Source organism: Drosophila albomicans, chromosome X, assembly GCF_009650485.2.
Source record: "Drosophila albomicans strain 15112-1751.03 chromosome X, ASM965048v2, whole genome shotgun sequence".
In the NCBI taxonomy this organism is placed as follows: Eukaryota; Metazoa; Arthropoda; class Insecta; order Diptera; family Drosophilidae; genus Drosophila; species Drosophila albomicans.
Window position 1 is genome coordinate 850923 of NC_047627.2, and position 26203 is coordinate 877125.

The 26203-nt window shown below is 38.0% G+C and overlaps 1 protein-coding gene and 1 long non-coding RNA gene across 2 annotated transcripts; one reads left to right on the plus strand and one right to left on the minus strand.

Moving 5' to 3' along the window:
• Nucleotides 1–1767: 1767 nt before the first annotated feature.
• LOC117577725 (proteoglycan 4) lies at nt 1768–24884 on the plus strand. The gene is made up of 4 exons (XM_052007229.1): nt 1768–2314; nt 21214–23902; nt 23967–24088; nt 24288–24884. Exons 1-4 carry the CDS (start codon nt 2312–2314, stop codon nt 24372–24374), a joined length of 2901 nt encoding a protein of 966 aa, XP_051863189.1. The 5' UTR covers nt 1768–2311; the 3' UTR covers nt 24375–24884.
• On the minus strand, nt 19361–20144 carry LOC127565995 (uncharacterized). The gene is made up of 3 exons (XR_007955327.1): nt 19697–20144; nt 19509–19631; nt 19361–19449 (listed from the first exon to the last, which is right to left on the minus strand). It is a non-coding gene; the product is annotated as an uncharacterized LOC127565995 (long non-coding RNA).
• Nucleotides 24885–26203: the final 1319 nt, after the last annotated feature.

Below are 26203 nucleotides of genomic sequence, written 5' to 3' on the forward strand. Positions count from 1 at the left end.
ATCTGTTACATACATTTCCTGTCGGCACAAAGGTATAATACCCTTCCACCCTATGGGTAGCGGGTATAAAAATGAAGACAAATTCAAATATCGAAATATAGAGAATATTTGAAAATAACACATTTATAAATAAAACAAATAGAAATAAATTTAATGGAGATTTCATTAAAAAAATTAAAACTAATATAAATAAATAAATCAATAAAAGTTACAATTCTTCAAATGGATACTTAATACTAATAACGAAAAATTAAAACAATTATTATGTATAACATTGAAAAATACATATAAGCAAATATAGTATATAAATAAATGACAATATTTGTAAATATATAATATTTGCATATAATGCTTATAAAAATATTATGAAATAGTCAATTAATATAAAAAAATATAAAAAGTAAAATATTGAAAAATAAATAAAGAAAATCACTAAAGAGACGACTAAAATGACAAAATTTTTAACCGTCAATTAAATATAACATGTAAGAAAGATATCAATTTTTGTGAAAAGCAAAACATTGCAGTTTTATTCTTAAAGTATACTAAATTTATACACTGCAAAAAATGCTAAAATATACCAATATACCACCTAATTTTTATCTGATCGCAACCAAAGTTATTATTGTATTATACATACATATATACCAAAAATTCTATACACCAATTTTAGTTTCAAAATTCCATCAGTTATATAGATTTTCGATTCGCGGGGTCGGAAGTGGTCGTATTATTAATCAAATTTTGCTTCTTGGTTCAATTTAGACATACTATATTTCCATTCTTGAAACATGATAATAATCTTGCATTTCAAGAAGGGGAAGTCTAGAATTTTTGTATATTTTGATCTTAATTTAAGAGTAAACAATTTTGACATTATAAAATCTTGATTCAAGATTTTATTCTTTTAAAATCATATTATATATATATGTAAATAAGCAAATATATATAAATGAATATATAATGACAATAAATATAATATAAAAGTTCTGAACAGTAATGAAAAAAGGAGAACAATTATTTTATAAATAATATAAATGTAAATAAATGAAATAAAATATATGAAGGAATGAGTTGGCAAAATAAAATCAATTTGGCAAATGGATTTAATATGGAGTCTTCAATGGTAAAAAATCAAGAATGAAAGAATAATAGAATAATTTGCAAACAACGCGACATTTCGAAATGGAAAGTCGTTAGCTGAAAATATGTGCTTAATGAAACTGCAATCATAGCAGAAAATGAGCTCACGTTATCGTATCGCAAGGATGTCAGTGGCTCAACTGTAACTGTAACTTGAATCTCTCATAAGCATCAGCAACAGCAACAGCATCTGGCATCTGCATTTCAATCTCAATCACAATCTCAATTTTGAGGCAGAGTCTCGCAGTTGTTGTCACAGTTATTTGCAACATTTTGCATGTTGCCTTTGAGCAAAAGCCGCCCGCGAGCGCTCACGTACTTACTTATTTGCTAGGCACACAAACGACAAAAGCAACAACAGTGTCTATCGCTCTTTCTTTCTCTCGCCGGCAGCACTCTCACTCTCTAGTTTGCTCTCTGTCTCTCTCTTTTGGTCGGTCGGTCACACGGTGCGATGTCGCATCGCATCGCATCGCGTCGCGTTGCGTCTTCGTGTTTTGCTTGCTTCGCTTTACCTGCCGCATTTTCCATGCGCGCGACTCAGTTTGTGGGCGCCTGCGCGCATGTGCAGTTTGTTTTTTTTTTGGTCTTCGATAGCTTCTTCGCTAGCCGTTGATTAACGAGATTAAACACTAAATCGAGATACTATCGAGATCGAGATCAAGATCCAGTCCGAGATACATAGTGTGTGTGTGTATAGTGAGCGACTCGCTTCGATTCGATTCGAGATTCGTTTCGAGATCCGTGGGTGAGCTTCGAGCTAAATTAAACGGTGTCATCTGGGTGCCGCGAAAATAAAAGTGAAAATTCAATATCAAGTGCGCACAATTTTCACAATTCGCAATTTTTGTCAACATTATTTCTATTTTTTTCAAGTGAAATTCTTTGATTATCATTTATGTACGTATAAAAGTATTTAGTTAATGAAAATTCAAACGAATTTGCTTCGCAAGGATCGATCCATCATCAAGAAAATCAACTGGAAAGTAAAAATTTTAGAGGTGTTTATGTGTTCCTGAGAGATCGTAAACGCAAAAAGAAAACAAAAAATAAGAGGAAAACAAGAAATACGGCGAAGGAGGCAAAGTTGAGCACGAAGACAAACAATTCGCACTTCAGACTTTTCCTGGGAAACTGTTGTAGGCATTTGCTACACAACACTGTGAAAATGGTAAGTGCGGAAAATTGTAATTCAAGGCAAACAAAAGCCAAAAGCAAAAGCAAACATACCAAATAAAAACAAACCTCGTCGCGACGTTGCAACGCCCATTTGTGTTACCAAGAATTTTCACATCTCAGCCAAGTGTATGAGTTGGTTTTTCCGTCTAGGGCTAGGTCAGGTTTTCCATGCCAAGCCAAGCCAAGCCATGTCATGCCATGCCATGACTCGGTAGAATGTCAAGGGCTTAAAAATGGTCATTCGGCGGAGTTCGTGTTCGGGTTTTATGATCTCTTAACGAACAGTTGCTGTTGCTTTGCTGCCGGTCTCCTCCTTTGCTCTTCAATCACTTTCCACTTTCTTAACGTTAAATTGTTTCTCTCGAAGCATCTCTCTGCTGTTTCTTATCCCATTGTTGAATGTGAGCGAAACATGCAGATTCCGATTCAGATTGTGTGTGTTTCATTATTGTTTCACATGCCAGTTGAAAACAATTGCAAACCATTTGAATATATTTTTTTCGAAATGAAATTTACGGCTAGCACATAAAAGAAAACATTCAAAATGTTCTTTTGAATTCTGCTTTTACTTAATGAATATAATTATTTTAATTATAATATTATTTTTTATCGTCTCATTATAGCCATGATAATTTTTACTATTCTTGAATCTTGAATTTAAATGGTTTTATTCTATTAGTGAGTATTCTCTTTGATAGTTGAATTTCATTGTCCTCATTGAACAGAAAATAAAAGGGAAAACAAGTAAGAAAACTACAGTCGAGAGTGCTCGACTTTGAGACACCCGTTGCCTATTTGCAAGAAAAGTGCAACAGTGCCGTATAATTATTAAACTATACCAATTTAATGAACTATACCAATTTAAATAACCAAAATATACCAAGGGTAATATTTGGTATACAATAGACTGTTATGTTGCGTTATTATTCTTAAAATATACTAATTTAATATACTATACAATTATATATACTAAAAAATCAATATTTGGTATACGATATATGGTAGTATAGAGTTGCGGTATAATTTTTAAAATATACCAATTTAATATACTAAAAGTACTATTGAGTTGCGGTATAATTCTTAAAATATACCAAAAAAATAACTAAAGTATACCAAGGGCATACGATATACTATTAAGTTCTGTTTTTCTTCTTATAATATACCAATTTAATACAAATTTTAAAATTTTTGCGGTATTCTTCATAAAATATAATAATTTATCTATATAAACTATTGTCTTTAAAATATATGTAGAGTAGAATATATGTATGTATACCAGATCAGCCAAAGCAACTAAAAGCCGTAGTAACTGCCGCCGTCTTTTGCCATGTATAGAATTTTTTATTTGATCACAACCAAATTTTTAGGAATCATAACGAGTGTATTATGATTGTATGCACAAAAAATCGGGACTCTAATTTCATAACATATTTTCCATTTTCGGAGGCGGAAGTGGACGTGCCAATATTCTAAAACAAACTTGATCTGGGTGAAAATGTTAAAAGGTGTGATCTAGTTTTATGGACCTGCGATCTAGCAAACAGACAGACAGACAGACAGACAGAGGGACGTATATGCCTATGTCGTCTCGGGTTCCTTCTGCCTGTTACAAGGTTTAAATATCCTACGATTAGCGGGTATACAAATACAAAACAATAATTAGTTATTAATAGAAAATTATCGAAAATTAGAGATATGCTTTCAGAAGGTTTAGTGAATTAAATCTGTGTTCTGTGGAAGTCATGAAAATGATAAGTGCAAATAAATATATTATTGTCTATTGCAAACATTCACCAACTCTCAGTGATTTGGCCAGGATTGTGTTAACTGTTGTTAAGCTGCTTATGAATCGTTGGCAGTGGGCCAACTGTTGCACTTAGTTGGCAATCGCCTCAGTCTCAGTCTCAGTCTCAGTCTCAGTCTGTGTGTCTGTATCTGCGATTGTTGTTGCGTTGTTGATGACAACGCACCGGACGAGTTAATAAAAGGGTAAAACAATGTTGGCTAAAACTGCAACCACTTTTGCACTTCCCAATGCATTAGCCATGAATTTTTGTAATTAAATGAATTATCACATCAACACGTTCATGCGTCGTCTGCTGCGAAAGCAAGTGCCAAGTGCCTCTCGCTCTCTCGCTCTATTTTATATTGTTTGTCTCTGTCTCCTGCAGTGCATATTCCTGAAACGAAACGAAAAGCAAAAAAAAAACCCCATGACAAAGTCGTCAACGTTCCAGCTGAAGTCGCAACGAAGTCGACGAGCGTCAGTCAATTAAAGTGCCATCATCAAGCAGCGATTATATAATTGTGGCCCGTGCGCATCTTTGGACGCATTAAGCAGTCAATGACACTGCACACTGCACACTGCACACATTCGAAGTTGACCATTGACCATTGGTCACTCCTGAAATACCATTTGGTTTAATGAAATGCAACAATTACACAACTGACAATTGGCGGCGGGGTTTTCATTTATGGTTAACTAATCGGCTCACATCCCTTTCGGGCATTCGGCCACAACAGACCCAAAAACTCCCCTCCCCTCCCCACGGCAATGGCTGCCCCACCCACCTACCTAGTTTGTAGGTGCTACAATTACGTGTGTCTGGTATTAAGCATTATCCATCATCCGCTCCAATCTTATGGGCTTATGTGGTATGCGTGTCGCGTTGGGCATATATGATTTTTCGCCTGTTAGTGCGCTCTCTTCCCATTTGTATTTGTTTCACTTTTTCAATTGAAATTGAAATTGAAATTGAAATGCAATGGCCAACACACGAAAAAAACAAAAAAGAGACTCGGCACACACCTGTTACGCATGCGAACCCCATCGAACCGCAACTGAAGCTGCCGAAGCACATACTACACATCAAAAACAATAACATTAACTTTAACAATGGCAATACCAATGTAATATATTTAAACATAATTTTTTTGTAGTTTTTTTTGGGCATTGCCGGTCTTTGGTTTCAGTTTCAGTTTCAGTTTCGGTTTTGGTTTCGGTATTTTTATTTTATTTATTTCTTTTTATGTAACACAAAACGCGTCGTTCGCTGCGCTTTTCGCATGCCAAAAAGCCGAATCGATCTTTCATTTCGCCCAAAACGAAAACGCCACAAGACGAGACAACAACACAAATACATAGTATTACAGACAATGGTTAATGCCAACCATATAATGCGTAATTGGCATGCACACTGCCAGATCGCCCATTGATAAGCCCAATGAGTGCTATGGGAACCTCTATTAGAGGTCTCGCTCTTACGATGCGATCGTTGATCGTTGATCGTTGGATGACGCTGCCCTCGGTCAACTTTCCATTCAATGTGTGTGCTCATATCTAATCTATCCTAGACTTTGACATGATATCTATTATATCTGGCCATGGCATAGAACTGATAATTTTGTGCCTACAGGAAATGAATGCAACTTGCAGAAGGAGTGATCTCCGACTGCATTAAGTATATACATATATTCTGGATCAGAGTCAACAGCAAAGTCAGATCTAAGTGGCTTTGGTTGACAACTTGGTATATGTTGTAGTTGATGGTATATTTTGCATATTATATCGATATACCAAAATTAGATTGCGATATATAACAATAGATATTCGGTATATTTTAGAATTCAATTTAGCCTGCCGTATATTTTCTTAAGTATGTGGTAATAATAATTCGGTATATTTCATAGTCTACAGTATGTATTTGGTTTTTTAATTTTGTAAATGTCGTAGTCTATAGAATATTTTAAATACTATATCGATTTACCAAATTTAATTTGATATACTTCGTAGTCAATAGTATATTTTAAATACCATATCGATATACCAATTCTATTCTATTCTGTTCGGTATATTAAATTTGAGTATCATATCGATATACCAAATATAGATTGCGGTATATTTTATGTATGTATTCGGTATATTAAATTAGTATACTTTGAGTATAATACCGCATTTGCTTTTATCGAAAATGGGTAGCGGATATCTCACAGTCGAGCACACTCGAGACTTGCTTTCTTACTTGTTGTAAGTTGCATTAGAAATATATTCTCTTAAGGTTACATTTTGGGAGAAACTTTTGGTGACTCGTTACAATATCATTTCCTGCATTTCCCTTTTCCGGTCAAATGGCAAACTGAAAGATCGTAATGTGTTTCTAGTTATTTGCCAACTATTTGAATATAATTTATCAATAGAACTAATTAGGTGCGAATTAGTCTAAACTTTCACTCCCATCGTTTAATGATAACATTTCCCGCTCACTCAATAATATATCAACAGCTTCTAAATTGAATTCGCATTGCGAAAGTCAACAAGAAATTAGCATATTGAGATAATTAATCAGCGATTGGCTTTAATTGGTCTTGCGAACAAATCGTCGACTGCTGCTGCTGTTGCTTTTGCTGCTGATTATTATCTATAACGATTAGATTATATAATGCCAGCAATTGCGGGATTTATGTAAAGCGATATGAAGTTATGGATATTATGTATACGCAGCGTGTGTTACACGTTCCTATCCACATCCACTTCCACATCCACATGAGATGAGATGAGCTCATTTAATATCTTCAGTTGACTCGCTCTCGATTTAAGAGGCGGCCAATTAAGATGGTGCCCAAGTATATATCTTGAAATTAATGAAAGAGACGCTAACGCAGATAAAATGCGAATGCAAACAATAAACAATACAATAACAACAACAATAACAATAACAATAACAATGCTTTATAGTATTTATAAGCGCTCTTGCGTCGCGTCATTTAATTATAACTAAAAAATAAAATATTATGCGGCTTTGCGGCTCTTTGGCTTTTCTCATTATGCCCTTTTTTATGGCCGAAAAAATACAGAAACGAAAGACAAAAAATGGAAAAGAAAAACAACAATTCAAATAATCAGTTGCAATTTCACTTCAATTTTAACAACTTACAAAGAGTGTCAGTTATTTATGTGACTCCACTTCACTCGTCTCAGCCTCAGCCTCAGTCTCACCCTCAGCCTCGACTCGAGTCTCGAGTAGACTGTTGACTGGTCGTCCGGTTTCATAATTGAGGCCTGTCCAAAAGTACCAAAAAGAGTTTTCCCACACACATCTCTCACTAAGAAGAAAAACAAACAAGCAAACGAACGAACGAACAAACGATTTTTCGGCTTTTCTTTCGCTTAACTTGCAGAAGCAGAACTTGCATAACTTCTGTTGCAGCGAGTGGGAAATGCGCTGCCAAAAATTATAACTCCATGTATACAGAGAGAAGCTGCCCGGTCAGCGGGGGGTCAGCGGGGGGTCATTGGTGGCCCATCGGCCCAGGTCGACAGCCCATAAAATGTGGCTTAATTGGCATCACTTAGGCTGGGCAACAAGATCTTAATTACCCAAATAGGAAGGGTGCATGCATTTAATATACACATGTATGTCTACACACACACACACACACACACACACACACACACACACACACACACACACACACACACACACACACACACACACACACACACACACACACACACACACACACACACACACACACACACACACACACACACACACACACACACACACACACACACACACACACACACACACACACACACACACACACACACACACACACACACACACACACACACACACACACACACACACACACACACACACACACACACACACACACACACACACACACACACACACACACACACACACACACACACACACACACACACACACACACACACACACACACACACACACACACACACACACACACACACACACACACACACACACACACACACACACACACACACACACACACACACACACACACACACACACACACACACACACACACACACACACACACACACACACAGGTGAGCAGACGCCGGTGCTCGCATTTGACCCCGAAAAGAAATGGTCGCAAAAGAAAACCGAAAAAGTTCAACAACAATAGAAAATGGCTAGAAACAGCGAGCTGCTACAACAACAACTTTTACTTTTGTTTAAATTTCAATTTTCAACACTCAAGTTCAGCGTCGTTGTCGTTGTCGTTGTCGCTGTCGTCTGCTGCACAGTGGTTCAAAGTGTTGTGTGAAGAAGCCAAATAATTCTTAATTTATACCCTTTTTATAGTAATTTGAGCTCTTTATTTTATTTCTATTTTAAAGGGCATCTAGTTAACAGTTTGCAAAGCGATACATCGTGCAAAATAGAAAATAATTTCTCATCGTTAACTCTTAATTGTTGGTCTGTCTTTATTTATAAACTTGTGTATCTGCTCAAATTGAAACTGAAGCAGAGAAAGAGATAATACATTTAAATAGAAGAATAATGATTTTTAAAAAACCAGTAGTGCAATTTGCATAGCTTTTTTATTATCGATTTTTGCTGTGGTCATCTTCGTTTTTCTACGTTTGTTTTCGATATTTTCACACTCTGTTATATTCGGATACATTAAGAAAACTTAAGCTACTTGACAGAATTCTATTAAAGCTGAACACTCTGTTATGTTACGATACATTGAGAAAACTTGGCTCACTTAACAGAATTCTATTAACGCATAACACTCTGTTATGTAACGATACATGGCGAAACTTAAGCCACTTAACATAATTCTGTTAAAGCTGAAAGCTGAACAATCTGTTATGTTACGATACATGAATTCTATCGTTAACTAAATCTATTTAAAGTTATAAAGATTTCCACAACTAATTCCATTTTCCTTAAAGTGGGTTTCAGTGTGCTGCTCTCTGTGCTTTTCCAGCCAGCCTGCCAGCTTGTGAGCAGTTTTCCCTTTACACGCGCCCCCTCTCCACTGTTCCACTTTTCCACTTTTCCACTGTTCTACTGTTGATCTGCCCCCATAGGCGAACTATGCGCTTGTACGTGAATTTTTGCGTTTGCAGCCGTGGCGCGACATCAAACTAAAGCAAACTCAAAGCCAAAGCCAAAGCCAAAACCAAAACCAAAGCCTGAGAGATGCACACGGAACACTGTCGACCGGTTCTACGTAAAAAGTTTTCCAAACAAAGTCAACGCGCACATTGTCACACGTCTTGAAAAACACAAGACTACAAAAACGAAAAAAAAAGAGACTTAATCCCCCCTGCTGTCTGCCCCACAATAATCTCTATCTCAACTCCTTCTACTCCACATCCCAGCAGCAATTACACGGGCAAAGTGTTGTTGCCGCTGCTGCTGCCGCTGCTTCTGCTGTTGAAGCTGCGCGTGTGAAAAGCGCATAATTTTTGGACACGGACAAATTTTCACTTTTTGCTGTTGTTTTTTTGTTATACTCGTATCTTTTTTTTTGCCTGAGCGGCGTCTTTGCCGGCTCGACTCCACTCGACTCGACCTGACGTGCCGGTTGTGTAGTTATTTTAATTTTTTTTATTTGTGCTTTTTTTTTCTGCCGTGTTGAAGTCGATGTCGTGGGCGGAAAGGGGGAGAGGAAGAGGGAGGGGGCAGCAGCAGCGGCAGAGGTGATAGTGCGGGGCGCCGTGGGCGCTCAGCTTGTGGGCTCTGCCCTTTGGGGCTGTGAGTTGTGGGTTGTGGGTTGTGGGTGACTGGAGCGCCATGCGACAATGGAAATAACAATAAAAATCCACAATGCGCCGATTATGTTACCAATCTTACGAGTTGTTGTTATTATTATTATTACTATTATGCTCTCTCTCTCTCTCTCTCTCTCTCTCTATATCTCTCTCGTGTTGTTGCTATTCGAAATTGTGGGAGCTTTACTCTCTTTGTCTCCTCTCTTTTGGGGTCTTGGCCACATCATTTTCGCTAGCTTTGTGTATCATTGTCAGTTGATTGTGCGCTGCGATCTGCCCAATTGTTTTACTATGTCTTTTACAACAATCTGCTTCTCCGTCACTGCTTAAAAGCATTGCCTTTTATAAGAAGTCACAATTTCAAATTTCCCCTTATCACCATTCATTGGTCTATTAGATCTAAGCTTTTCAAGATTTATTTTTATTCTCGTATGTACAACTTGAACCTTTTTGTATTGTGTTGTTGTGTTCAATCTATATACATTAATCTGAAGATATAACGACTAGATCTAAACAGTTTTGAATTTGGTTGAATCTGAAGAAGATTAGTTCCTTTTTATACTTAACTTCTATGTATTGTTTTTCTTGATTTTCATAATTTATTAATTTAAATAAGATTTCCATTATATACCAATATATCTAAGCGTTTTACCAAATATTTCCTGTAAAAAAGTTGTTGAATCTACTTACATTGACCTGATGATATAGCAAATAGACTTCAACATTTTTGTGTTTGGTTAAAACTTTTCAAGATTGGTTTTTATATAAGCTTAACTTTTTATGAATTGTTTTGTTGACTTTGATAATTCTTAATTCTTCAAAGCATTTCACAAAATAATTCTTAACAAAAAATTTGCAATATATTTACATTAATCAGATGAAGTAGTGAATAGGTCTAAACAATTTCGTATTTGGTTAAATGTTTTGAAGAATTGTCATTTTCTTTTCTTCTATATATTGTTTTCGTGATGTTGATCATTTATTACATTAAAGAGCATTTCACAAAATAGTTCTTGGCAAAAAGTGGTTTAATGTAACTGAATCCGCAGACTACTTCCATTGATCTAATGATATAGCGCACATATAAAAAAAACTAAAGAATATTTCTATTCACTTCTTAGTTAAATCTCTAATATAGCAAAGCCCTTCCCAAAATAATTCTTCTTTTGGAATGTAGCTACTAAATAGGACCTCTTGCTGAAAGTGTGTGTGTGCTTTATCTTCCTTGTCTCGTCGGTGAACCAATCCATCCTATAACCGTGGGACATGCTCGGCAATATGTATGGAATGTAATTGATAGTCTCACAATTGCCACAACAACATCGACATCGACATCTACATCGACAATAGCAACAACAAGGCAACGAGTGATAAATGCTGCGGTCTTCCGGGAGTGCTGCTAAATATACTTTCATGGTGGAATGACAATAGTTTCGATTGATGCGATTATGCAAAAAAACAATGCGAATTGCTGGTTACATCGACAATATGTCGATGGCGATGGAGATGGCGATGGCGATGGCGCCACCTTTTTGATGATTCGCTAACTGATCGATTGGAGAATGTGACGACTGTTGCTGTTGCTGCTGCTGTTGCCATTAAGTTGCACATGGCTTTAATTTGTTTATAATGCGATTACGCGACAAAACAAAAATGAGGCAAAAACAAAAACTAGTTAATTACTTGCGTGCTGTCACAATTGTTGACTTTACAATTTCTGCTTCTGTTTCTGCCAACTCCAACTCCAATTCGAGCTGCTCTGGCTGCTTCCCTCCCATATGATTCCGCATAGCTCACAAATTACTTTGTCTGTGTCTGCATGAAAGAAATTGCGCAAATGTCTTTTTTTATATATGTACATATATTTTTTTTTTTTGGGAGCCAGTGAAGCGGCTGTCAAACCAACAGCAACACCAACACCAACACCAACCATCAGCAGGCGCAACTAATCAAATTAAGTGGCTTCATGCAGTATTTGCCACATTTGACTGCTGGCAAGGCCAGCTCGAGGCTGCAACGGTTATTCGTTATTCAATTTGGAGTAATAACTCTCAAATACAATCCTGGCTGCTTAATAAAGTCATTACCTCATAGAGCCGAAACCACCCAAAACGTAGAGTGTTAATGAAGTCATTAAAACAACTAATAAGAAAACTACAGTCGAGTCAAGTCAAGTGACTTGAATAGAAGCAAAACAGTGCCGTATCATTCTTAAAATATACTGAAAAATACTAAAATATACTAAATGTCAGATTTGGTATATCGATATAATATTGCATTAAAAATGCATGTATACATATATATGGATTATAAATCAAATGAGTGTGATATTAATCTTAAAACATACCAAAATAATAATACTGGAAAAGTAATAAAATGTACTACATGCCATATTTAGTATATCGATATACTATTGTATTTAAAATGCATTTGTACGGAATAAAAGCAAAACTGTTTGGTATTGTTCTAACAGTATACCAAATTAATATACTAACAAATACTAAAATATATCAAAGTTTATATGTGGTTTATTGATAGACTATTGAATTTAATATGCATATGTGCGAAATAAACAGTTAGGTATTATTTTAAAAGTATTCCAAATTACTAACAAAATACTAAAATATACTAAAGAAATAAATACTTTGTAGGGTCGGAGACGACTTACTTTTGCTTGCTTGCTAAAGACACAAAGTTATAATATCTTTAATAAGCGAGCAAAAAAACTATGTAACGCAATAAATTTTGCTGTCTTTATTCTTGAATTTTATGTTGATAAATGAGACATTGCTTCTGTTAGAGAATATTTTTTGGAGCTGAAAGCTGCTTGAGTTCCCCAGTCAAATCAAGTAATTTTTTAGGGGCATGCGGGTGATGATAATATTAGTTCAACTATCATTCAATAGGCTGATAATAACATAGTTTGACAGTTGATTGGCAGTTGTTTTCTACTATATATATATGTACATATATAGTATATGTAGTATAAATATAATATATAGGGCCCGTCGTGTACAGTATCTAAAATAGGTTGCCTGATAACAGCAGCTCAGTTATTTATGTCAGCAAAAAGTTTACTTCCCGTTATCTGGCAAATATTTATTGGGAATTCGTTAGAAGACTCGAGTCACGTGATTAATATATTTTTTTTTTGTTTAGTGGCCCAGATTTCGATGCATAATTTCAGTAATTTTTATACGTTTTCTCGCTTTGTGTGTTGCATTTTGTGCAAAGTCATTTGGAAAAGTTGTCCACTGGCAACTTGCAAAATCAAATGCTGCCGCTGCCTCAGCTGCTGCATTCAAAAAATAACAGAAGCTTCCGCCCCGCAGTGGCTTCCCGTGAATACGGAAAAGTTTTCAGCTCAGATACTATACCATAGCATTGCGAAATCAAATGAAAGTACTCAGTATTCTCATTATTGTTATGCCCAGAAAAAGAGCTAGTAATTGTGGAAAAGGTATTTTAATATTTTAGATATTGAAACAAAAAAGTTAACAAAAATCTAGACACAAATAAATACTCGCACATTGCTTAAATATATGAAATAAATGATAGATATTACAGAGTAAATAATTAAACATATTATTATTAATATTATTACAAAAGAGTAGAAAATAAATGTAGTGCGAAAGAAATACTTATATTCTCAAATAAATAAATTAAAATAATCTAATAAATAAAATAAATAATATAATAATAAGATAATAAGAGCTACTAATTGTAGAAAATGTATGATAATATTTTAGTTATTGAAACAAAAAAGTTGAAAATAAAATCTAGTGAGAAAAATATTGCTTTAACTAATAATAGATAATACAAAATAAATAATATATAATAATAAATAAATAATAATTATAATAAAATAAATAAGAGGTGATTAGAAACTAAAGATGTGACAAACTCAAATGATTGAAATCTGAAATATGTCATAAAAATAGCTAGAAATTTGGAGAAGCTATTTTCAAAATTTAAATATTTAAAAACTGAGAAAAAAAATACTTTTCACTTTGTTACATGACATATTCATATTCAGTTTCAATCTCCCTTCTTTAATAAAACGACTTCAAAATGATGTTAGCATGGTGAAATATTATATTGCACTTGATCACCTCAAAACTAATTTCTGCCCTTTCTTCATACCTTGACGAAGTTGACGCCAGCTTATTGGGAATGATGTGCAAAATATTTCTACATCTTCTGAGATATAGTACTACTCTTAATTGAACTTGTAGGGTATCTGTTTGTTGTACACACTTGCCGTTGCACTTATAAAAATAAGTTCAGTTTTGGCTCAGAAACCTAATAAATTGTAATGCTAGTTTTTATGGGTCATGTTTTCCATCTTAACAATCATTTCAACTTCCAAGTGACAATAAAAAAATGCATTGCAGTTGCATTGAATTTTATTACCGCCTAGGGCGTTGCTTGTCTTTGCCTTTGCCTTTGCCTTTTTCCAAGCAACAATATTTACAGCCATGCGAAGAGTATTTTCATAATTAATTTCTTTCAGCTGCTGGAAAAGAAATGCGACGAGCACATAATGTGAATTAATGCGAATGTTGTTGCTGTTGTTGTTGTCGCTTGGAAAACCCAATGTGTGTGAATGTGTGTGTGTGGAGTTGTACTGTGATTTTCACGCTTGTGACAGTTTTTGTTTTTGCATTTGCCGCCTCTTTTCACATTTTTGATCGACAATTTCACTTTTACACAGACCTCGAGGAAGATGTCGAGGTTCATATGACTATAAAGACATGTGTACGCATACTTAGTTATACACACACACACACACACACACACACACACACACACACACACACACACACACACACACACACACACACACACACACACACACACACACACACACACACACACACACACACACACACACACACACACACACACACACACACACACACACACACACACACACACACACACACACACACACACACACACACACACACACACACACACACACACACACACACACACACACACACACACACACACACACACACACACACACACACACACACACACACACACACACGATCACATTTATGTAGTTATGTACATGCATAATAGATGCCGCATAGACATGCATATGAGCTCGACAACAATTGCGGTTGATGCAGCAACAACAGCAGCGACCAGCGCACAGTGGAACTCTTTGCTTGAAATGAAACGGAAACGAAATCAACAAAAAACTCAATTATGTCATTCCTTGATAGAAATAAAAGAAAAAAGTCAATAAAGTCATTCTCTGATAGAAATAAAATAAAAAAGTAGAAGTGAAAAATATTCAATCACTGACCTAAACTCAAAAATTCAAATTTATTGCTAGATATATAATAATAAAATATAAAACACAAAAGTATATCAAGTAAATCTTTATTTTTAATATTATATATTAAAAATATTCAATTACTAAACTAAACTCAAAATAAAAAGAAAACATGTAAGAAAGTTACAGTCGAGTGTGCTCGACTGTGATATACCCGCTACCCATTTTGAATAAAAGCAAAATATTGCGGTATTTTTCAAAATATACCAATAATACAAATAGACTAAAAATATACCAAACGGTATAATTGTTATATCGATATAGTACCACATTCAAAATATACCATAGACGGCATAATATACCAGATTGTCGGCCAAAGCACCTAAGAACCCTAGTAAGGCGTTTTAGCCTATACAAAAGTATTTCTTTAATAACTTCCACCATTTTTATTTGATGACAATCGAATCAGAATTCAGAAATCATAAATATTATACTTATTATTGTATACACCAAAATTCGCAGCTGTAGCTTGAAAATTACGCTTGTTATTCGAATTTATTGATTTGCGGGGGCGGAGGTGGGCGTGGCAAAAATTTGAAACAAAATTGATCTGCGTGCAAACATAACAAATGCTGTCGAAAAAAAAAGATTATAGTTCTATCTCTTCTAGTCTCTGATATCTAGGTGTTTATATGGACAGACGGACAGACAGACAGACACACAGCCGGACAGACGGACATGGCTAGATCGGCGGTTGATGCTGATCAATAAATAAAACTAAATACAATTTTGGAAAAGAACTAAAAGTCGCTAATCTTTATATCTTTTTATTACTATTTAGCACTTTATAAAAAAATGTTAAGTCATCTTTACAAATGTTAGTAGAAATGAAAATAAGAGTACATGCCAGTTTTGTATTTTAAAAAGTTTACGATGAAAAAAAACATAATATATAAATTGTAAAATAAAAACTTTTTGCAAAAACTTGTAGACTTAGATTTGAATTATTTTTATTGTATGCGAATAATGGTATTTCAAATTGACAATAAAGTGAATTGTGTTTCTAACTTTTCAAAAGTGTAATACAATTTGTAACACAATTAAAGCCAGCTAATGATTAATAATAATTAACAATCTGTTTGATTTTGCGACTTTTGCACTTTCATTGTCATTGGTTGGATAAGAAAGAAAGAAAAATATGGTTTGGTGCCAGTGTGCCACACAACGAAGTCGATGCTTTAAAGATTCCCAGGCGCATTGTTTAATCGCATGAAGTTTGCAGTTTGGGTCCCGGCTCTGGCTCTGGCTTTAGCTTTTCTTTGGCTTTGGATATTGTCTGCCCGCCTGGGGTCGTTTGTCAAACCTTATGGCGTTTTCAAGTGCAAAGCCAAGGTTGCATGCGAAGGAGTGCAGTCGACAGTCTCTATTATCGACACGAAACGGGTTATAAATGTATGCAGAAAGAGCGGACAAGAGAGCGAAAGAGCGAGAGAGACCTAGAGACATCCATCAGCTGTGGCTGTCGCTGTGGCTGGAGTCAGGCAACAGTTGCAGAATTTCACTTTCTTTCGAAATTGCGGTGACCCCAATTTATTACCAATGACAGCAGCAAACAGCAACAACAACAACGGTGACATTAAGATCCACAACAACAACAACAACGATAGCGATACTTGACTATAAGCCTTCAAACCCCCGCAGATTTGAGCGTTGCTTTTGTTTTGATTCATCTCATCTCACATCATCTCATCGCAGCACCTCTAATTGAATTACGTTGCGTTTGCTCAACTCCCCACGCCTCTCTAATCCACCGTCGCATATGGGCGAAGTTCCCCAAAATAATTATGAGAAAGTCAACGCCCATTGTTGTGTTAACTTTGTTTTTTTTTTTGACTGCCCCCCCGCTATCTATCTTGTTTAAAGCTCTAGATTCCCATTGCCATTGCCATTGATATTGAGCTTAATGTGCGACTCATTTTCACATAATTAGCGCAGTTGGCAGCAGCTGAAAAACAAAACCATCCCGGAGTCAAAAGTTACTACGAAGTGTCTGTCAAATATAATGTAAATAATTGGGCTAATAGTGCCACGAATGTGCAACTTGCTACATGTTGTGACACCTCATGAAATGCCGTGAAATCGTCATATTTATTTCTATCGTATTCCCCGCTATTCTTTATATTTGACGCTTGGTTTTATTTTATTTCAATTATGTTAAACAGAACGTGGTTTTTCGGATTCCTATTTCAGTTACTTACAAATTTTATAAAAATGTTCTACAATTTATGTGATATAGTAGCCAAAGAATTTTCTTAGTTTTATGTTTTATGTTGATGCCTGACTTCATTTTAGTTAAAGTGGCAGAACTTGCTTTTATACACGATACATAAAAAAAGAACTACTGTTCTATAGTATTTTGTTTGCGGCCAGATGGAAATTGAAGTAGTTATTTTAAGGAAATTGTTTTGCATGGTAAAAAACTGCTGCTGTTGTCGGAACTTAATTGCTTTGCTTAATTGCTCGATATACCAAATAAAGCCTCTGGTATATTAAATCGATAGATTTCACTGCGTTGTTTTGATTTTACTGAAATAGGTAGAGAGTAAGTTACATGCATATGTAGAAGTTTTGTGAACATTTTCTAAATACATAGAATTGTTGTAGGTATTTTTTAAACTTTCTTTATGTTTAAGTTGGTTTCATTTTATTTAAAAGAAAATAACCGAACTTGGGTTTTCATATTCTAATTTAAGTTATTAAGGAGAGTTATGCAAATTTTCTAAATCAAAATTAAAAAACAAATTAAATAACATTTCACCTGTGAATCATGAAATAAATTGAATTGCTAAAACATTTAAAATAAATAGAGTAGATGATCCTAAAAAGTTTCATACGCACCTACTGTCAGTGTAGTGTCCATTAAAACGTTATTTAATTCATTTGTTTACTTGAATTTAAATTATACATTTTTTTTTGTTGTGGAAGCCAAGTTTTTCCGTTTGGTAAGAAAACGTGTCATAAATATAAAACTATGTTTGCCACTGCAGCTGAAAACATTTATTGACCACAAATCGAAGAGAAGAGTAAGAGGAAGGGGAGCAGAAAGGTGTAGCTGGGAAAGAGAGGGCGAGAGAGAGAGAGAGAGAAATATGTATGGATGTCAATGAGCGGGGCGAATGGCAAAAGCAACCATAAATAATGGTAAATTGATATTTAGACGCACATGGGGAAGGAAGTTCAACATTTTTGTGGGTTCGTCGAATGTTGCATGCAGTTTTCTGTTTTCTGTTTTCCGTTTCTGTTTTGTTATTATTGTTATTTACTTGTGGTCGCATTGCTGCATGGAAAGCAAAAGCAAATGCAAAAGTAGTGGCTGCAAAAACAGTTGCTGGCACTGATGATGATGCTGACGCCACCTGGCGGCCAGTAGCTGGCCATTGGCTTGGCTCAATTAACAATTTGGGCCGTGACCCCGCCCCGCTTCACTATGGAGAAAGCAACAACAACAAGTGGCCAGCAATTAGGCACAGTAACACATACACACACACATATATACATATGTACATATGCATACAGTTGCTTGCATTGATGATGATATATGTATATGTATGTACATATATGTGTACATCATTTTGTGACTCTGTGCTATCCCTGTGGTTATCTCTCTCTCTCTCTCGACACTTTCGGGGACGTTGACGTTAATTGACTTTTAATCTGGCGACGCCACTTTAAAGTGGTTAAGGTTGAGGGGAAATACTAGTAGAGATAACCAAGACTCAACACGGAATGCGTTGTCAATAATCTAGAGATGGCCGCGTGACACGATGAAGATCAATTTCACGGTTTTTCGTTTATGTCTTTGACAGTTGTCGTTCGTGACACGCGTTTATTTTGCTCAGGCTTACTATACCTAGCTGTTGTTATTATAAACGTATTTGAATTATTATTGTTGATTACTATTATCGCTTATCGTTATCATTGGTTAAGTTTAACATTCTTGGAATTTCGTTTGGTCAACGTCAGTTTAGTCATATTATTTCGTCTACTCTTCATGGCAATCAGTATTATTGTGCGTAACTTTTGCAATTGAAAAATACCCATTATCATATTGAACACATGAAATGTGCGCCATGATCAGACAATCAATACAATTAATAAAGCACGTCTTTTTTTTTGTTTTTCTGTTTTTTGTCATTTGCCGCCTTCGTTTTGGATTTTGTTTTATCGGCGCAATTAAAAATTCTTTATCAATTGGAAACCACGGAAATATTCCAAACTGAATGAAAATGGGAAGTCATTGGCTACGTTCAAAAATTAATATTTTTTTGGACTTACTCTGAAATCTTGGATATATATTAGCATTGATTTGTATCAAGATTGAGAAATGTAGTCTGACATCTTCGATAAATCATCATTAGTGAATAACAGTTATAGCCATCGAATTAATTTGCACTCTGTCTAATAGCTCAACTCATTCAATCATTCACTTGAAGCAAGCATCATCATAATATCGTTGGGCTCACCTGTTGCTCGTTAATCGTTTAGTAGGGGGAGAGGTCTGTTCAACAATTACGAGCTGGACGCGTGGCTACTGTAAGATAACCAGTTTGTGTTCAGAGCTCACATCAAGTGGCGCCTTCGCCTTCGCCTCGAGCGCTGGTCAGACCTTGGCCGTGAATTGAAGTCGCATAACCGGCTGAGCGTTGAATGCCTCCGGGGTCTGGCCGTTGAAAGAGTGAATGAGGGAAGGAAGGGGGTTGGCTGGTTGACTGGCTGGCTGGCTGGCTGGCTGGTCTCGTAACCGGATCAATAATGCCAATCATTTATGGTTTTTGCTCCAATTTAGACAAAATTAATGGCTGCCAATGTCTGAGGCGTTCAATTTATGAGCCGAAAAGTGAAATGTGAAAATGAAATTTCTTGCTTAGTCAGGTTACCCGGTTGCCCAACCCCCTTTCACGTCCCCTCGTGCCCTCGTCCCGTCATCCATTTTCAATTACTGATTGCCCATTACACAGGTGAGTCAGTTAGCTTGGCACAGTTGTAATATATTTATGTTTATTTGACCACTTTGCAGTTTGAGCTGTTTTTCAAAGTTACAATAATATCTACAGTCTTTATGATTCCTTAAAATTTGCTGCTGTATTAATTGCTTCGCTTCATAATCTGATTTATATTTTGAATAAAATAGTATATCGATGTACCACATACAGGCTTCGGTATATTTTTTATTTTTTTATTTAAATCAATCATAACTACAGTTCTAATGAGATCTGAAAATATGAAAATTGAAGACGCTATTTATCAAATAATTTTATATAGTACAAAAATGGCTGCTGCAGTCGAGTTATTATTACTATTAATTTGGTATATTAAGGAATAGAATTTAAATAAAGAACTGGTATATTAATTTGGTATATTCGAAGAATAATAACGCAATATCTCACATTCGAGCACATTCGACTTCCATCTTTGTTAGATTGAACTTATTACTAGCAGATTTGAATGCTTTGCATTAGTAGTAAGTTCAGATATGTATATGTATATTCAATTTGATATTGAAAATTTTTCTATATCCTCTACCTATAGGGTAGAAGGGTGAAATGTATGTAACAGTCAGAAGGAGGCATCTTCGACCCTGTGAAATATATATTTTCTGATTGATAGAAATTGTAGAAGTCATTTAAGAAATACTACGCTTATTTACTACGGGTCTTACTTGCTTTGGCTGACAATCCGGTATATTTTGCACTCCATGGTAAACATATCATCAAATATACATTATACTATATAAGTAATACCAATTCGAGTCGTTGGTATATTTTTAGTATTTTTATGGTATATTAATTCGGTATATATTAAAATGAATCCACTACTTTGCGGGGGTAGCGAATATCTCACTTTCTTACTTTCTCCAAATATTTTATTGTGTTCAAATGTTTTACTACAAATAGTAAATAAGGAAAATAATTATATTTGTGCTTCTACTATTTCGCTCAGTGTACTCACTCCCACTTTCTGTTGATTCCCTTGATTGCAGGCAACACCAGCCAACAGCCAACAGCAGTGGGCAACTTGGAGCCTTGCCTTGGCCACTTGGCTGCTGATATCAACAACAGTTGCACTATCACCGCCACCGCAGCCCGCTGATCACTTGATACCACCGCCAGCGCCGACAGCAGCGACTGTTGTTGCCCCTCATCATGCAGCGTTGCCTGTGGCGCAGCGACTGACGCATGCCGGGTACTCGGAGCCAGCGCAGGAGACTGGCTTCATGACGCGTGTGGCACGTTGGTTTGGCTTGGGTGGAGCTGCCACAGCACCGCGGGATCAACAGCTAAGCGCCGCCGGATCACTGAGTTATGCATACCCGAAGCCTGCGCAGCATTTCGATGCTGCTGGGAAGCCGTGTGGCCAGTGCAACAAGTATCCCTGGGTGCCAATGATGGGGCAGCAGCAACCTCAACCACAACAGCAACAGCAACAGCAACATCAGCAACCTCAACAGCAATCGCTGCACATACAGCAGCAGCAGTTGCAGCATTTGCCGCAGCAAACACAACAAGTGCTGCAGCAACAGCTACCACATCAGCAGTTGATCTCCGCCTGGCAGCAACAGCAACAGCAACAGCAACAGCAGCAGCAGCAACCTTTGGCGCAAGCATCGCAGCATCGTCAGCGTGCTGTGCAGTTCCATGCGCCATCGTCGAGTGTCTTTCTGCCCATCGCTGTGCCTGTGCCTGCGTTGAGTCAAGTGGCATTGCCTCCACTCTACAATGCGCAGCAGTTTCGACCGCTGCAACATCAGCAACAACAACAGCAGCAACATCTGCTGCACCCGCTGCAACAGCAGCTGCCGTTGGAGAATGTGGGAGCACACTCGGAGCTGCGACCGGTGCCGGTGCCAACGGCGTCGCCGCCAGCACAGCAGCAGACGAGCAGCAACTTTGAGATTGTGCAGAGCCATCAGGTGACGGACTTTGTCACCTCCGTGGAGTATCCGGCCACCTTCGTGCAGTCGCACTCCATCGATCTGGGACAGACGGGCGCCACGCTGCCCAGCAATCACAAGCAGCCAGAGGAGCAACAGCACCAGCAACATGAGCAGGACATCAGCACGGTGCGCTATCAGCTGGAGGACTTGAGCAGCGGTGCAGTGCATCAGCATTTGCCAGCCTCGCAGCTGCTCACCGAACTGGGACACTTTGAGCCGCAGACAACGCTGCCTCCGCCAGCGGACAATTATCCCGCGGCCTCATCGCAACAGCAACACGAACAGGAACAGGAAACAGATCAAGAGCAGCAGCAGCTGTACTTTGCCGAACAGTATCAGGAGCTGGCCGAGACGAGCACTGTGACACCTCAGTACGAATCGCTGCTCTACTCCGAGACAACCACCGAGCAGCCAACGCCAGCGGCCATCGAGCTGAACCATAATCTCGTCTTGTCGCCGTCGCGTGATCGCGATGCACGGCAACGCGAGACACCGAAGCGACTGCTGGACTCGCCCATCAATCACATGACGCCACATGGCGGTGCAGCTGGTGTGGCGCCTCCGCCGCGTCCCTTCACCCGCGATCCCTCTGAGCTGAACTTCCGACTCGGTCACAGCCAGCCAACGCATGCGCCCACGCCAACGTCTACATATGGCGCCATCGATGCGAGTGGACAGTTTGCTGGCATGTCGCCGCCTCCGCCGGGTCCCCAGCAGGTGATTATTCCGTACACCACCAAGCAGAAGCCGCGTCCCTTCGAGCCCTCCCAGTGGACGCCAGGCTGGAATGTGCGACACCCGCAGCAGCAGCAGCAGCAACAGCAACAACAACTGCAGGACAACGATGTGGAGCTGCACGAGCAGCAGGAGTCGAAGCTGGTGAGCACAGCGACGGCAGCGCCGCCGCCAAACACGCGACGCACCACCAAATATCTGACCAAAATCCTTGCCACCAACTTGCGCGAGTTGCTAAAGCGAGAGCGAGAGACGAAGCGACGTCCCGCGCCGATGATTGGCGTGGACATCTCGAAGCTGCAGCACAACATCGATGGCTGGACCGAGCAGGAGTACAACTCGCTCTCGCATCGTCCTAGCACGCCAACCATTCGCGGTCGCTCCAAGCACATTCCCAGCGAGTACCTGACCACAACCACAACCCCAGCTACTCCGATTCCGTCTCCGACTCAGACATCAACGTCAACGTCGAAGATTACGCGCGGCGGCTTCGAGTTGGGGGGAAGTGTGAGCGCGAGTCAGGCGAATGGAGGCGATTTGTCCACGTCGATTAACAATCTGGAGCAACTGCAGCTGAAGCGTTTTCCCCCCGTCGATGACAATCGCTTGTTGGACTTCTACGAACCGCAGCAGCAGCATCGTCACAGCTATGCCACACAGCCCATAACAAGCACAACGAGCTTGCCCCCAACAACCACAACAGCAAGGACAACAACGACAGCGACAGCCAAGGAGCTGATAACGCCGCTCTATGTGCGCAGCACGCCAGCGCCCATGGAGCTGTGGAAGCAGGCCAAGGTTGCCATATTGCCACAGACGAACGAGAAGGTTTATGTGGTCACGCCACAGCCTCGTCATCAGCATCAGCCTCAGCCTCAGTCTCAGTCTCATCAGTCGGAGCACAGTGAGCCAACTGCTGCAGCGTCGGTGCAATCGCCGGTCTATCAGACGCCTGCACCGAGATTTCCGCGCATCAGACCGACGCCAGGGACAGCAACAGGTAATGAGGAATTCCCAGACTGAGTTCGAAACAATGTTTCATAATCATTTCAACTATGTTTCAGCTGTTGAAGCGACGCCTGCAACGGAGCAGCTGCGCAACTATACGCCGGATATCTTTGGGCTCAGGGGCTTGTCGGCGTATGTGCCCGCGGAGCCAGTGGAGATCATCGATGGCAACTCCAAAGTAAATCACAATCGCAGCATTCGCTCGCTCTGACATGTAATCGTAATCTCAACTTGCCTTGTTTCGTCCCAACACACACACGCACACACACAAACAAACACAAACCACATAAACCACATTTGCATCCACATCCGCATCCGCTCACAAATATCACCCATACGCACACATATCACTCATACGCACAAACAAACACATTCAGGTAATCACTATTGTGACAGCGGCGCCAACTGCGGCTGCACTGCAACGGCCCACAGCCAAGTCAACGATATCGCCCTCGCCCAGATAGACAACAGCACAAAAACAACATAAACAAAGAGAACCCGGATGTGAATCAAGGAATTTGCAAGCAGAGACAACACTAAGAGAGAGAGAAAAAACTATTGTAATATATTTCCTCCGGAGAGTGCGGAGAGCGAAGAGTGCAGCGAAGTTTATATTGTAAGCCTTAAACCAATTTTAGAGTATTCTTGCATTTGGTAGCTTTACACGTACATTTAGTTATACATGTATTGGTTAAATGTTTTTTTTTTGTTTTGTACCATTTTTTTTTTTGTAATGTGAAATGCGAAATCAGATGCCACTCTAGTGCTTTAATATTGAATATATATATATATTCCATATGGGAAGTATTTTGCTGGCCACGCCTCCTTTGCGTGTGTGTGTACTACTTATGTTATAGGAAGCCAGAATGATAAGGAAAAGAAAAAAGAAGTGAAAACAACAAATTATGAAAAAGCGAAATACCAATCAAAGTCACTTTAATGTATTTAATGTAATTTGTAAGAGCGCATAAATCGAGGAAATTTGTAAGTTTTGCAAAAATATTTACTAATAAATTAATATTTGTATTTGAACTGTGTGTCGTTACTTACTCGAACTATGTATATTTATTTACCACATACATATATGTGCGGTTCTTATACCCCCCACCCCGTTGCTCTAAGTACAAGCCTTCGAACATAATAGCTGGAGTAGTGAGTAGGTGTTTTAGTGTAAGGCAAGGGTTTGAACCTTTCAGGTGCTGTCTGAAGGCAAACTAATTGGTGGATTATGTGATGAACCAAGGAGAAGTTATGCTAAGACTCAAAGTTCCAGCTCTACTTTATAGATATTATAACATCTGGTATCCCATGATATAAAGCAAAGTCGGTGCTTTGTCTCTGCTGGCATCCATGGCTCTTGATAGTTAACGCCTTTTGAGTTGTATTTGACGTCCCATAACCAGTGACGGGCATTTTAGTCTTCGCCAATCAAAAAGAATGTTAATGAAATATCTTTCTACTAATCTATTTCCAGGGCGAAAATGGCAATTTAGAATTTTCAAAAATTTGAATTTTCATATTATAACTTTGTGCCGGCCCTATAAAGAATATATGTTCTGGATCTGCTACAACAGCCCAGACGATCTAGCCATGTCCATCAGTTCGTCTGTCTGTCTGTCCGTCTGTCCGTATGAGCATCAAGATCTCAGAGACTATAAGAGATAAAGCTGTAATTTGTTTTCGACAGCATTTTTATGATTGTACGCAGATCGAGTTTGTTTCAAACTTCCCACTTCAAACGCACACTTCCGCCTCCGCAAATCGACAAAAATCGAATAACAAGCGTAATTTTAAAGCTAGAGCGAATTTTGGTATATGCAATAATAACTATAGTCTGTGATTCCTGAAATTAGGTAGATATCAGATACAAATTTTCGAAGTTATTAAAACAAAATACTTTTGTATGGTCCAAAACTCCTATTTACGAGGGGTCTTAGTTGCTTTGGCTGACAATCTGGTAAATTGTGTTGTCTATGGTATATTTGGAATGTTGTACTACATCGATATACCAAATATACCATTTGGTACATTTTTTAGTATTTTTGTAATATATTATATACCGCACTGTTTTGCTTTTATTCAAAATGGTTAGCGGGTGAACCACACTCGACTGTAGCTTTCTTACTTGTTTTTTTTTTAAATATAATTCAACTATCCTAGAATACAGTAAAAAACAAGTAAGAAAGCTACAGTCGAGTGTGCTCGAGATACCCGCTACTCATTTTGAATAAAAGCAAAATATTGCGGTTTTTTTAAAATAAATATACCAAAAATAATACAAATTACTAAAGAT

Coding starts and splice junctions, on each gene's coding strand:
- LOC117577725 (XM_052007229.1), top strand. Junction 23,903..23,966: donor GACGCCAGGGACAGCAACAG/GTAATGAGGAAT, acceptor ACTATGTTTCAG/CTGTTGAAGCGACGCCTGCA. Junction 24,089..24,287: donor TCATCGATGGCAACTCCAAA/GTAAATCACAAT, acceptor AAACACATTCAG/GTAATCACTATTGTGACAGC.